Source organism: Brienomyrus brachyistius, chromosome 16, assembly GCF_023856365.1.
Source record: "Brienomyrus brachyistius isolate T26 chromosome 16, BBRACH_0.4, whole genome shotgun sequence".
NCBI lineage: Eukaryota > Metazoa > Chordata > Actinopteri > Osteoglossiformes > Mormyridae > Brienomyrus > Brienomyrus brachyistius.
The window spans coordinates 23,226,306-23,241,350 of NC_064548.1; the positions used below are offsets into that span (position 1 = coordinate 23,226,306).

A 15,045-nucleotide genomic window follows, 5' to 3' on the forward strand; every position below is an offset into this window, starting at 1 on the left:
GGAAAAAAAAAAAAAATAGTTGGCCCCCGCTTCAGGCTCGCAACTCAAGTGAACATTCAGGACTTTAAAAACGCAGCACTCACTTATCATTCTTAAAATCTGCTTTATTGGGGGAAAAAAACATCAGTGACTTCAGTTCTGGGGGGGGGGTTGAAAGAGGCCCATCTAAACACTTATGATTCATACTGTGGCATGTAGTGCTGTGGACACCCTGATGCTGGGAAACCTGCATTCCGAGTCGCTTTCAGTGCCGCCGGGGAAACCCAGCCAACGACGATGGTGGTGGTGTTGCTTCAGATGGATCTTTTCATAAATGGACTAGTTCTCTGCCGCCAGGGTCGGTAAGAGATGTTAAGGGAAAGTCTATGTCCTTAAATAAGCCTCTTCAGCGCCCCCTGCCTGTTAGCGAAGTCCCAGGGTTAAAACAAGCAATGTTAAGCCCCCATCCACCCCCACCACTGCAGGCAGCATTAGCACAAAAGCAGTTCAGAAGCAGGACAGATTTGTCTACAGATATTTACAGATAATCTCATATTCGCTCAACAGTTTATACAATATGGCAAAAACAAAGAAAATGGACCACAAAATCCTTAACTCCGAACAAAACAAATGATCTAGTCAGGTTTTCCATTTAATGCTAATTTAGCAAGGTATTACTGTTAATAAATAGTAAGCTGTTCCAATAATATTTATTAGTTAAAATTAATAAAAGTGCTGTAAATAAGCTAAACGAGCAGCTTGGAATCAGGGTCACACAGAGGTCACAATGGGGTCAGGGGTCACAATGAAATGCTACCCATATCCTGTTACCTACACCTGTGGCAATCAGTGAACTGTTCCATATCACCCGTCCTCCACCTGTGCATGTCTGATTTGGACCCTGACAGTCAGTCAACACCTCAGGGAGTCACACTGAATATCGGATCAGAACATTTGTACAGCACTCCGAATGTGCTAATGTTCTTACCCAGTCTCGCCCCACCTCCTGTGCTCCCCTCGCTATCTCCAACCAGCTTGTAATTCAAGGAGAGCTCTGCCTGCGATCAAGGCCGTTGACTCCAAACCTATAGATTTACCGTACTCTCATTTCAAGTGCAAGTTGGGCACTAACAGGTGCCTGAAACCCACGATGTGGAGTTACAGACCTCTGATATGCACTGTGTATCCCTGTTCAGGTTATCTGCTGAGCTCTCCCAGGCGTCAATGAAAGCAAAACACTTCATTTTTCAAACTGAGCATAAATCGGCCTTCATCCGATGCGGCAAACTATAGCTAAATATTTCACTAAAAGGCTGCTGCACTGGTTGTATCGAATCGTAACACTTAAATGGCTATAAAGGTCACTACCGCTACAATGCATAAAAACCCTTCCTTGCTCGAGGCTTGGAGGTAGACACCGTAAAGACTTCATCAGAACCGTCTGCAAGAAGTTCCCGCTTCTCTTTCCCAGAATCCAGTCTCTCCTCAAACATCACAAACCATCCCTGCAGTCGCTCTGCCTCCTCATCTTTCCGCTTCTCCTTCATCCTGCTACCCTCTGCCCGACTTCCTCGCACCGACGCCGACTTGCACGATTCACATCTACGTTCCTGACCTTCGGAGCTCCGGGGGAACAGCGAGGTGAGGACAGCCGGTCCCCCTTAACACTGGCCATGCCATTATCCTCCGAACTGCAGCTCTCGCCTTGTTCAGACGGCGAAAGTCTCCAGAGCTTAACTGCTCAAATTAAACCAAAACAATGGATGGATGTTTTTTCTTTACCACTAATGCACGATGCATGAATTGTTTTCTGGAAAAAGGGGTGAAGCAAATAAGGCAATTTCCCTGCCCCCGCCAACTCGGTTGTGTCTGGACCTTAGGATTTGGGGGCAGATGGAGGAAGTAGAGCCTCTGAAGAATGCATGAGGTCTGGATCCTTCAGGCTGCCCCAGGGGGTTATGGGTAGGGTGAGGGTGGTGGGATCTGAGGGTATGGCTCGGGGCAGCTGTACTGGGCTAGTAACACATGGAGCCCGGCCGCTCATCATAACCGGAAGACTCTGGTTCCGGCGAAGGCCGTCCAGAAGACTCCCCCTGCTGGTCGCCAGGATGGTAGCGGCGTCCTGATTTCGGTGCCCATCTGACGCTACTGCATCTGCCGGCAGCACCGTGGCGAGCCCCAGTCGACGGAGCCGCTGCAGAAGCCCCACGCGGGCCCGGCCCGGCTTCAGCCCGTACACATCCTGCAGGAAGAGCTCAGCGGGACGCGATGCCAGGAAGTTCTCAGAGCCGCTGGCAGCGGGGGGATCAAATGACGGCAGGGTGGGCGACAGGGCAGGCCGTGGCGAGGTGGGGGGCGTGGCCGGTCGCCGGGAGGGCTTGGGTTCCAGCGGATGGCTCCTGGAGGACACCTGGGCGGAGATGCCCTTCTCCAGCAGCAGCTTGGCCAGGCCACGGGGCCCCGACGGGCGCCGAGGGGGAAAGGAGTCACCCAGGCTGAGGCGGCAGGGCGTGACGGGCGTGCTGGGCCCCGTGCGGAGGGAGCTGGGCATGTTCTCTAGGGTGGACGCTTGGAGGCCTCCAAGGGAGCTGGTGGACAGGCAGAGGGGGGGGTGCAGCCAGTCACAAGCCAAATTCACACAAGCCGAACATCCGGGACACGCCTGCGATAAACACCAAACAGTGGAGTGGCTGGCTGTACCTCGCCGTGACCTGGGTGATGTCACTGGGGTGCAGGATCCGGCAGGTGGTGAAGGTGTAGGTGGAGCAGGTGGAGCTTAGGCACTTCCCTGGGTTGTGATCTGAAGAGGTACGGCCATCGCATTCAGTGAAAACGGTTAGTCTACAAAGCACAGGTACGGAGGTGTGCGTGTTAGTCCCAAACTCACCTGAAGAGGGCGCCGAGGTGCTGGGAAGCTTATTTGTGGGATCGAGGGGTGCAGAGGGAGAGCAGGGGCCGGGGTGACCAGGAGGTGCAGGACGGGGAGGCGAGTCAAGAGGGGAAAGCACTGATTGGACGGGCAAAACCACAGGCCTCTCCTGTCGCTTTCTTGTCTTCTCCTCTGGCGTGGATGCAAGCTGAACCCGAAAGGTGATCCCGCCTTCCTCTTCCTCATCTTCCTCAACCTTCCTCTTCTCCTGGTCACTACAATGGCCGTCCGACGCGGATGCCTCCCTTGACTCGTCGTCGTCCTCCTCCGGATCGGTCAGGTGGTACACGGCGTCCTGTGGTAGGGGCCGGAACCCTTTGGTGACCACACCCGGGTGTGGGTCCAAGATGGTGGCCAGGTGAGGCTGGGCCAGCTGCTGCCAGTGGTGCAGAGTCAGCGAGCCTGTGGGTCAAGAGTCTCTGTGTTTAGTTTTCAATAACAAACAGGGAGCTCATGAAAAGCTTGACAGGTTACCATGACGATGCAACTGTTCATAATAATAATAATAATAATAATAATAATAATAATAATAATAATAATAATACTACATTGAGGCTCACTCAGGAGTAACCCATTGCTGTCTGGGTATTCAAACTCGTCAAAATATTTTTACTGTACACTTTGAAAAATCTTTCACACCAGTCCCTGATGTTGGCCACACTGTCCGCATCCCGTGATGCTTTGCACGGTACCTTCCATCGGCTTGACGATCTGCAGCTTCTCTGGCAGGAAGGTCTTGTAGCAGCTGGGGGTGGCAGACATCTCCAGCAGGTTGGGGGCGGAGAGGGTGCTGCGGCTAGGGGAGCCACAGCCGTTGCCCTTGCCCCCCCGGGCACCCACGTTTGGGGCCGACGGATTCACGTTCTGCTCGGCCTGAAAGAAACGGCGCTCGCACAGGAAGTTCTGCCGTCGCAGAGAGAGGCGGTGCAGCACGGAGGAGAGGTCGTCCTCGGCGGCAGGGGACCCAGGGGGGGTCCGTCTGGGTCTGCTCCCTGCCACACACAGACACACAATTACTGTTACAAATATTAATTCTGCAAAACATGAGTGGTGCCTACTGACATAAAGGCTACCGCTTCAACTACAGCCCGATATCCTGGCTTTCAAGCTACTTAAGCTAAATCTAGTTGGTCAAAAATTCTTCGGACAAACATTTAAAAAAAAAGTGAAGTGTCCTAAGAGCTGCGGCATTTGCGAATGTGTCTGCGTACAGGCTGGGTGTTCAAGGTCCAAGACAATCCCAAGTGGTATGACAAAGCAAATGATATGGAAATCTATCGCACATTAACCATGGCCTGACTTTGATAATTAAGTAATAAACCTGGCAGTGAAGTTCCATTTACTGGGTGTACGAGTTTAACGAACCTAAAATTAGCAGATGGCAGAGCCCAGCCTAGTGGGGGCATCAAACAGTGAGAAAGTGATTTATTTTTGGTGACAACGAAAATTTGTCATAGTCACCCTACGGCAAAATGTTTTTTCGACGAATAAAAATGAGACAACAATGTCAGAAAGAAATTAATTTGAAATGAACCAACTAGAAGTAGCATCTTTAGTTAGTGCTGAATATAGTTGCACATGACTGGACAATGTGGATCCAGCAGCCGTGCGTAAATCACGCAACTCTGACTGTGTCTCTAAACTCTTTATGCCTGTACTAGAGGGTTGGGTGAATTTTACCATGAGGTTCATATAAAAGCTATTTTAGCATTTCTGCATCCTTAAAGACCTGATGCCAGGAATTAACTTTACAGATGTTCATTTGGAAAACTGTAGAGAGGATGGAGCCTCTCTCTGTCCGGCCTACACAGAAAAACAAGCGACATTTTCAAATTGGTAATGAAGTATTGACTATGACTAAACCTGTTAGTGTCATTGACTGCACTGTACTGTAGATTTAGATAAATCCTTATTGTCACTTGACACCGAAATCGAAAAAATGCAGTCGAGTCGATGTGAGGCAAGAGTAACAAAAGAATATATTAAAAATATACACAGGATCAAAAAAGACTAAGACTCAAACTAAATCAAAATATGCTGTCAAAATGAACACTGGAGTGTGAGGTGAGTCTCACTTGCTGTCGCCCTCTGCTGGAGGCAGGGTGGAGCGGAAGGGCTGAGCAGTCATGACTACAGAGCTGCGCGAGGAGCCGGGAATGGGCTGGGAGAGCCGCTGCACTCGGGACGACTCGTTCACGGACCGCACGGTCTGGAAGACACGCTTCTGGGAGCTCCTGTATTGGGTGTGGGGGGGGGGGGGGGTATGAGCCTTGGTGAAAGTTCCAGGGAAGCTGCACAGTGTTCTGGGGATGTCTCAGACTATAGCAGCACACCCACTCCATCAAAGCTTTAAGTTTAAGAAGAAATCTAATCTTTTAAGGTCATTTGAAAGCCATCCTCAGGGAGCCAGTTCCCACCTCTGGTCCTGTAGCACACTCTCGTCCTCCATGCTCAGCTCCCTGTTCATGGTTCCCTCGATCTCAGCGGCCAGGGAGTCCTGAGGGACAGACCCAAGGACGGCCGTTAGCGGTGCCCGGGGTGTGTGGTGTGACCCCCCCCCCCCCACCGCGAGTGGACAGGGATCCCTGGACTCACCGCGGGGAAGAGCGTGTAGGGCAGGTGTCTGCGCACTCCCGCTGACTGCGCACTCCTGCTGCGCAGCTCCCTCACCTCCTCCTGGGACTCATGCAGCATGCCCACGCACTCTGCGTTCCTGTCCTGCACCTCCTTCAGCTGCGGGACAACAGGGCAGACAGGAAGGCCGTGAAACCCATCAGGGGGCGCTGGTTAGCCTGGTCTCGGCGATGGCTGAGGGCGGGGCCCGACTCACCTCCGCAGTCAGCTGCCTTTGGGCGTCTTTGGAGGCCTGCAGGTGGATGCGCAGCTCCTCCTTCTCCAAGGCCAGCTGCGCAGACACAATACTGTCACCGTCGTCATGGCGGCGCCGTTTACCTGGCTAAGCCGCCATCCAAAGCAGCTCAGCTTGACTCATCTATACAGCCAGATGTATTTTTGCTAGGAGGAAAGCTCTGAAACTTGGGTAGAGCATAGGCCTGTCTGTGTGACGTCTGACATCCCTGTGCTTCAGGAACAGGATGAGTGTGAAAGCTGCACATGAAGAGATTCAGGACCTGGGCACGCCTGCAACCAGTCATGCACAAGATCACATTCTGCCACACCAGTAGAGTGTGAGGTCACATCCCTTTAGGGACCAGTATGGAGATCACTGGTGTCATTTTTATTTCTTTACTTTCCAGTTTCACCATCCATCATCTTCTCTCCGACCGGCTATGTCTGCCCTTTCCTTCCGCTGTTTGGCTTCTGCGTCGCTGCCTGCAGAGGGCGCTGCTCACCTCCTTCACCCTGTGCTGCAGCTCCACAATCTGGGTCAGCAGCTGAGAGATCTCTTCCTGGTGACGCAGGACCTGCTCGTTCTTCTGGGACAGCTCGTCCGTCAGCGTCATCATCTGGCTGTTGGACTCGCCTGCCCTCGGGGACACGGGAAACATCATGACCTCCTCCCCCGTTCCAAATGAGCGGCCAGCACACTGGTCCGCTTCGGAAAGTGTCAGCGGGACTCACGGAGCTCCTTGACGCAATCGTTGACCAGCTTCTGTTCCTTCTCCTCGTATGTGATTGTCTCAGACTTCAGGAGGCAGGCCTGGGGGGGGGGGGTGAGGACAGTTATTTATGTATGTATATATCCATATGTTTTTTTTTTATTTTAGCATATTAGATTAGTTTTTAAGTCCTATTCCATTTTATTTTGAATTATAAATTACGTAAAGTTTTTCAGGGCCACAGACACATACGCTTTACTCTGTGCAGATTCAGCAAGCAACAAGATTTTTAATGTGTTGCTTCGTGAACAATGTGCCGGTTCACACCATACATGGGGTCTCTCCTCGCGCCTAACGGGCCCTCTTTCCGCTAGAGGGCACAAACCCCGCCCCCTTCTTACACCAACTACAATGATATCATACTCAGAACTTAAGCGATGCTGCTTGGGCCTTGACATAATTTTTTGTTTAATAAATTAATCAAATGTTTCGTTTTGTTGATTGAACAGCTCAGTTGGCAGCTCAGCTTGCAGCCTTGAAGCCCAAGAGAGACGGGCCCCTGGGAGACGGGCCCCTGGGAGACGGGCCCCTGGGAGACGGGCCCCTGGGAGACGGGCCCCTGGGAGACGGGCCCCTGGGAGACGGGCCCCTGGGAGACGTACCTCAGACCGCAGCTCCGTATTCTCTTCCTCCAGCTCCTGCAGCTTTCTCTGCAGCGCCTCCAGCTGGCTGACAGAGGGTGATACGGCCGGGATGTGGCTGCGACGCAACGGCGTGGAGCAGCTAGAGTCGCTCTCGCTCTCCTCCGAGGCGCTGGCCACCATACGCAGCAGCTCGTCCTTCTTGCCCAGCTCGTGCTGCAGCTGCTGAATCTGGGGGTGGTGGGAGCGTTGGGGGTCAGATGTGCTCGTGAGCGCCTTCTGCTGGGCGGAACGTGCCGAACACCCACCCGATCCAGGGCCTGCGCCAGTTGCTCCTCCACAGCCTCGTTTCGCTCCTGCAGCACATGGTTCCTCTGCAGCAGCGACTGGCCTATGCGAGCGGCCAACTCCAGGTCACGGTCCCTCTGGCAGGGAAACGAAGATGTACGGTGAGCCACAGAGCACCAGTCACAGCCTCGCATCTGGGCGCGGCTGGGGAGGTCATCGAAACGTGGAGAAAAGTGCCGGGTGGTACCTCCGCAAGCAGGTGAGTAACCATGTCGATGTCATTGTAGGTCTTGGTCATCTGCTCCACCCTCTCGCCGCTGAGGACTGGGGAGCGAGAAACAAGGAGACACACTCAGCCTGGGGTCCAAACCCACCCTGCAAGTCTACAGGCCCAAGCTCAGCACTAAGCTACCCCTCTGACTACAGGCACACTAATGAGAGCACGTCTACACAGGCTCCCTCTACAGTCCTACAGCGGGATTACAGCAGCTTCTACAGTACCCATCCCCCCCAGAGTGCAGAGGACATGGGGGGGGGGGGGGGGGGAATGAACTGAGACGGTGAGAGAACGGCACTGCGGGCGTGTGGATGAGAGCGAGGGGGAAAAAAAGGAGAGGAAGACCAAGCAAAAGGGAAGAGTGCGGAGAGACAACAGGAAAACAGAAGTTACCTTGAGAGACACTGCGGGAGCCGGGGTGGGAGAAGCTGGAAGGTTCCAGAGTGAGGAAGGCTGGAGTGAAAGAGGAAGGGAGAGAGCGAGAGGTAGGAAGAAAGAGGGCAGAAGGGAAGAGAGAAGTGCAAGGGAAAGGGCCGTTAATGCTGGGGTCAAGTGATGCTTTACCGCCCAGACCTCAACTGAACCTTGTGCCAGTGGTCCCTCTCTCACCAAGAGCACCTACGCGAGAAGAGGAACAGGCCCTTAGTCTGTCTGTCCTCCGTGACACGCAGACCCCCCCCCCCGTCAATCCAGTCACTCACAGCCTACAGCAGACAGTCTGACAGGCAACCAGTATAACTTAATTTAATTTGTTGAAACCCTTAATTCTGCTAATGCTGTTAGGGCATAAGAATGAGTAGGAATCCATCAAAAAATGGGGCAGATCCATCTGGCATTTATTTAGAAAAACGTCATAAAGTGAGTTTCTGAGTTACCAGAAACCCTGAATCATTTTAGTTGCTGAATCAGGAAACACCTTCAAGTAGCTATTTTGTGTGTGTTGTGTTTCTTTCCGGAAAGTTAGGATTTGTTAGTGAGAGATACAGGGTGCAGGAGAGTGAGACGAGCATTTAATTCCCACAAATCCAAGTTCATAATGCGGGACTTAACGCACTTAAACTACCATATTGGTAAAAATGAATAACAGTGAAATGGAAAGATACAATTTGATATATACACACCCACTAGTCCTATTCAGCATGGGGGGGGGGGGGCTCACCTGCACGCCGCTCACTCACACACCCCGCACGTCTACAGGCAATTTGGTGACTCCAATTAGCCTCAGCATGTTTTTGGACTGTGGGGGGAAACCAGAGTACCCGGAGGAAACACCACGACGACATGGGGAGAACATGCTAACTCCACACACGTGACCCAGGCGGAGACTCGAACCCGGGTCCCAGAGGTGTGAGGCAACAGTGCTAACCACTGCACCACCATGCCGCCCTGACATACCCACACATATAATAAATAAATGATGAATTAAGATATAAAAAATGGGTATGTAAATATGAAGATGCGATAGAATTCTAAAATCCTCCTTTGCAGCACATTATGAAAAATGTGCGCCCCATCCCACCCCACCCAACGCCACCCACAAGCTTGAAAGGAACAGCTCCTGAACACCAGCAAAGCGGCATTTCCAGCGTGTTTTGACTGCAAGCCTTCAGGGTTGGCATTCATGTATATCAGAAACCACAGAGACTCCACATCGCCCCCGGTGGCCAAGGTTCTCTCCGGTGCAGAGTTGACCAAACACTTTTCACACCATTTTCAGTGCCGTGTGACTCAAGCACGAACAGTACACCAAAATTACCCTCTCTACAGCTTAAATGTCACTTTAAAATTTATTTCTTACTAGTTATGCTAAATGACACACTCCCAGCCCTCGTCATTTCTCTGGGAGATTTTTTTTGCAGGAAATGACAGGCCCTAAATGTCACCACGCTTTTAACAATGAAAGCCATTCAACATTGTCCGATGTCCCCAGTCACTGGAGGTGACCTGTGGTCACAAGGAATTTCTGCTCATCTACAGGGAGCGGCTCTCAGTACTGCGGTTAATCCAATGCAGACGAGTAAGACACAACAGCAGAATTTATGAGCCACTACACAATTAAACAAGCTGAACGGCATTACAACAAACGGATGCGACACGCTATTGTAATACGTTTCTTCTTCCATGAAGGGTAACCAGTCAGTTCTGGCGTTTGAACTGTAACAGTAGTACAGATGGTTACAGTACGGATGGTTATCTGGCATGAACCAATTAACCAGCGTCTGCGTCCAGGCTCCCCCGGCCCGTCCCCAAACATGAGCTGAGACCTAGGTGTCCCACTACACACCCGGCTGCCTGGTATTTATAGGAAGCATAAGTGGGGCAGCATATATGACAGGTCTGTTGCCATGGCGATGGGGGTGGGGTCAACCGGACTCCATGACGGTACTTTGCTAGCATTCACGCGGCTCGTAACCACACTCTGAAACACAAACCGCCGCTATTCCTGGAGATGGCTGGTAAACTCCCCCCCCCCCCCCCCCCCCCTGAGATGGATGCAGGTGCGTTTCCCGCAACGCTGCTCTCAGCGACCTTGCATGGCAGAGATTTACGGACACGCCCGCCTGCGCACACATGCACGCCCACCTTGCACGGCGAACCTCTCGTAAAGCTCCTCCCTGCTCTCTGCGTTGGTGCCGAACAGCGGTATGTCCCTCACTAGCCCCCCTGCCACGGCGCTTTGCACTCCCTCCACCTCTACGCCCTCCTTCGTCATCTCCCTTGTTTCGTCGCCTTGTTTCAGCCGGTTGGGTTCCCGTGCCTCTGCAGGGCTCACGCATGCGCACGCGCACACACACACACGCATGCGCGCATCTCTAAAGTGAGCATGCATACACACATCACTAAAGCAGGAACATGCATATACACACACAGGCATCTATACAGCGAGCATGCATACACACAAACACACAAACACACCTAAAACACTCTGCCCAATCAACAAGAATGGTACATTAGGGACAGAGAGAAGGGCATCTAGAGACAAAATGGCACATGGTGCCATGCAAGCAAACAGGAAGTCAACCCCAAAATCTACAGACAGGTGGCGCTGTCGCAACACTCTCAGAAATACCCTGAGTGACTTATGGGACATTCTTGATGAAATCATCAGGTAACAGCAAAATACACACATTTCATTTCAGTCCTGGAACACGGAACTAATTGTACGCAAAGTACTATGGTCATGTGAACACATGGTCTTCATGGATACCTCCATTAAATGGAAAAGCACACTCATTCATTGTCATGGCGTGCCGTAAAACCATGTCACACTTCTGAAAACGGGAACCACAACAGCTGCGTCTCTAACGATGCCCATCATGGCTAATTAGCACACGCCCGCCCAGCGAGTCCCCGCCCATCCGCAGCAGGCAGGGAACTCACTCATGTAGCGCAGGGTCTCCTCGGCCAGCAGGGGCGAGAGACCCTCGGGCTCCTCCGGCGAGCAGCCAGCTGACAGCACCCACTCATGGCTGTCATAGAGGTACAGCGGCGGGCAGCCTGTCCCCAGAGACTCAAACTGGGTGGGGTTCGCTCCGCGTTCGCCACCTGCGGAAACAGATCGACGGCGGGGTCACCGGGAAGGATGCATGACACAACAGCGCAGTTCATGCGACAGACAGAGGGTTTGCGGGTGGGCGCGTGTCTATGCGTACACTATCGATTTCAGCACAGCAGCCTGTGTGGCGTTTCACAAGATACCCACAAACGTATGCGGCCATCCTGTGACAAATCTGAGCTCGAAGCCACATGACCAGAGGACATGTCCCATCTGCAGGATGACTGGTCATGTGACTCACTGGGTCAAGCACCTTCAAACGCCTCCCATCATCAGGTTGATGTGAGCAATAGAACAATGTAGCCTTTGGTTTGGCGTTGGTCAAATCAAAGTGTGATGTGGGGGCTTTTTATTTAACAGGAGGCAGACTGGAGGTGCGTGTGACGTCCCCCTGCCCCTGTGCTCAGACTGGAGGTGCGTGTGACGTCCCCCTGTCCCTGTATTCATCCTCCAAAGGCTGCAGAATGTAGACACTCACCCTTGCCAGCACTGGAGTCCTTGTCCAAATTCATGGGCTTCACTTCAAACATCCTGTGCCGCCGCCCCCCCCCCCCCCAACACTCACACCTGGATCGGGGTAAATGAAGAGGGGAGCTCCTCAGAGGTATTACATCCTGCCCAGCCCATGTGGGGGGGGAGGGGGGCGTGGATCCAAGAAAGACAGAAGCTGAGAGGGGGCTCACATCACCTGGAATACGGAGAGATGTGGCGTGAGACAGGATGAGACGATCACACGTCATGGTGTTTAAGGGGAAGCACCCAGCCCTAACAGCCTGACCACGTTACACCTCCTCTGTTACCCGAATACCAGCCGTCATCTCTGCTAGACGGTGGGAACGTCAGGAGAACCGAGAGACAAAAACGTCCGCCTTCCTTTCCTGACCCCAGTGTGTTTGTACTTCATGCATGTGCCATCACTGCATTGCTTTATTGTATTGTTTCATCTCTGATTATTGTTCATTTTCCTGCCATTTTTATTTAATTAATACCTTTCTTTCTATTAGGTCCTTTTTTCATTTTAAGCACAATCTATAGAGTAGATGGAAAAAACATTTCAATACATACCGGTACACTGTGTCTGTGACAAAACTTAAAACGACTGCGAAGAGAAATGCATGCACGAGCAAACCGTCACACAGCGAGAGAAAACGGGAAGTTAGACACATACTGCGGTATTCTGACATCTTACCGACATAAGTGGTCACTTGGCTAAATTTATCATAGGCTACCAAGATTTCAAAATATCGGAACAGCGTCACTTTTGGAAATACCATCCAAACACTATCACGGCATAATTTCTGGACGGTATAGAAAATTAGACACCGCACAAGCCTGCGGGACGACGGTAACAATTACAGCCAGGTGCTTTACCTTCGTGATCTGAAAAAAGCGGCACCAAGGTGTGAGAACAGCAACTCCAAACGCAGAGAGATCCCTCAGAAACCTTCCTAACCAAGTCCCCGGACCGGCCCGCCAGGTACATTCACACCTCCGATAACTATGCTCACATTACTTAATGAACCGGCGTGAGACCTTGAATTTCCGCAGGATTATTTATCCAGTCACTCGTGGCGGGTCACGTGATCGACTCCCTTTGCCCTTAACCTGCAGATGGTAGTTAACCTGCAGATGGTTATTAACCCAGGGCGCGGACTGCGTGACTAACTCAGCCTCATGTAAACAGTGTGTTTGGAATCCCAAGAGGTTAGTGAGGTCCAAACCAACTTAAACCAAGATAAATGCGTAAGCAGCGCGGCGCTAAAGGGAGCCCAGTGTAACACAATGAAGCAAATCAAACAAGCGCTGGTAGATGGATGGCGATACAAGGGAGGCGTGTTTACGGCAAATCCTTCTTTACCCCTAAATGAACGAATCGTTATTGCAGACTTTAAAACGCCGAAAGATGCGCTATTGATATAATGTTATGCAATTGATTTACGGATAGACAGGAGCGATAGAATGGATGTCATGCATGGGAGCCTAATGTCTATAAGGCAAAGGAATGAACGGGAACAAAATCGGTAATAAAAACCCCGAAGCAGACGGTGTCTCTAATCCAATTAACTGAAACTGACTGTTATACTGGAAAAAAGATTAGGTAGTCAAAAAGACAAGTTTAAAAAGGTCATTAAATGCAAATTTCAGATGGAGCGTCACGTGAAATCTTTCCTACCCGTTACTCTGCGTCCGCTTCCGGAAAGTATCTTTAAGGCGCTTCTGGTCTAATGGAAACGTCCCCGAAATCCCCAAACGCTGGATCCCCAATCCCGGGGAACCCGGTGCGATCCCGGCAGCACAGAGCCGAACCAGAAAGGCACAGCCACGCTGGAGCAGGCGGCCCCGGACTTTGGCTCTCTCTCTCCTCAGATCCTCCTATTTGCATCCATACCCATGCACTCACAGTAACACCTATAAGCTATTTAATTAAAGGCTCCCGCACGCAACCAACAGATTCGTACGTACCTGTTGGAAATAAGAGAAAGGCGCTTTTATCCCGGAGACGCACGCAGTCTCCCTCCGAAAGGAGGGACAAAAGACGCTGCGATGAGCTCAGGAGGACGCCAGGGCGGGGTCACCGGACTGGTTATCCGGATCAGCACCGACGCGCCGTCATCTTTAAAAATAAACGAGCAAATTACGGTTTCACACTGGCAACCCTCACGGTTCAGGTACCCGTTCACACCTTATTTCCCACAGAGAGATGGAAACGAAGCCAAACTGACTGATCCGTTAAAAAGCGCCATCCAGAAATTTTGCCTTGAACAAAATCGGCTGCGGAATATCAAATGTACTTGAAAATATAATTTTTTAAATTAATCTGGATTTGTGAAAATTAACTGAACGCCTCGTTGCATCACCGGGTTAGTGTGACCCTACTCTCTATGGCCATGGTTGGGAAACACGCCGATCGCCATGTTGCGTCAATAAATGCGGACAGAATGAGGGCAAGTTAACCGTCAGTTTAATTTGGGACAAGATAAGAAACATATCACACTGAGCGCTTTCTACGGTTTCTGTAATGGGTAGAACGCGGTTAAAATAGTTACATGTAAATACAATAACAGTATGATCAAATAAAGAAACGCTCTCGTCAGTGTTGTGGGCAAAATAGTGACTTCGATGTCGTCATCACACGGGGACAATATTCAACCTTCTTACTATAGTGACGTTTTTCATGACGTTTTTCATGAGAGTTACTCGAACGCAGGATCAGTCTAGCCTTGATTATAGTGTTTCTGGCTGTAATTTTTATGGAATTATTATTTTAGAAATATTTTATAATTTGACTATTCGTATTTTTAAACAAAAACGACCAGACGTCCTGCAAACCGTGCTGGTGTACATGGTATAGACATTTCCAATTGGAACCAGTTGTACATGTGTTAAATCACAGTGAAACTCGCTTTTTCCACCATTGTATTTCAGAGTTAAATATTATGGAAAATTGGAATTTGGAGCACATTTTAATTAGTTATGATAAATCAAATAATCTTAGTGTTTACGTGATTTTTACTCACGTTTATTACTGCAAATTTACAACGATATTTCTTTGAATCTGATACTGAAACAGTACAGCAGGAAGGAGCGAACGCTGTCACCTGTGTTCTATTCATGACAATAATATATTGGAAGTATGTGTAATCTATGTTAATAAGTGGCCATTCATCCATCTTCTAATCGATTATCCCATCAAGGTTTCGGGGAATTTTTAGCCAATCAAAGGCAGCACAGAGATGGGGCTAATATGAAGCCTGTATGTCTGTATTTTGTAGCATTACTAATAGAGGGCATCATTAGAAGACTAATATTGCCAC

General features: G+C 50.6%; 1 protein-coding gene across 1 annotated transcript; it reads right to left on the reverse strand.

Moving 5' to 3' along the window:
- Positions 1-83: 83 nt before the first annotated feature.
- Positions 84-13,370, reverse strand: LOC125709563 (trafficking kinesin-binding protein 2-like). Its single transcript, XM_048978148.1, has 17 exons — positions 12,602-13,370; positions 11,709-11,918; positions 11,056-11,220; positions 8,068-8,127; positions 7,645-7,721; positions 7,418-7,534; positions 7,131-7,340; positions 6,491-6,569; positions 6,262-6,392; positions 5,739-5,813; positions 5,504-5,641; positions 5,326-5,405; positions 4,984-5,142; positions 3,601-3,896; positions 2,867-3,310; positions 2,680-2,779; positions 84-2,567 (listed from the first exon to the last, which is right to left on the reverse strand). The coding sequence occupies exons 1-17, from the start codon at positions 12,711-12,713 to the stop codon at positions 1,856-1,858; spliced, it is 3,165 nt and encodes a 1,054-aa protein (XP_048834105.1). The 5' UTR covers positions 12,714-13,370; the 3' UTR covers positions 84-1,855.
- Positions 13,371-15,045: the final 1,675 nt, after the last annotated feature.

What these genes read in the sequence shown, in the direction of transcription:
- LOC125709563 (XM_048978148.1), bottom strand. Translation starts at nt 12,713, where the DNA reads ATGTACCTGGCGGGCCGGTCCGGGGACTTGGTTAGGAAGGTTTCTGAG. An exon ending in GCTTTTTTCAGATCACGAAG is followed by an intron (nt 11,919 to 12,601) that starts GTAAAGCACCTG and finishes TCCGTATTCCAG; the next exon opens with GTGATGTGAGCCCCCTCTCA. An exon ending in AAAGGCAGCTGACTGCGGAG is followed by an intron (nt 5,642 to 5,738) that starts GTGAGTCGGGCC and finishes GTTGTCCCGCAG; the next exon opens with CTGAAGGAGGTGCAGGACAG.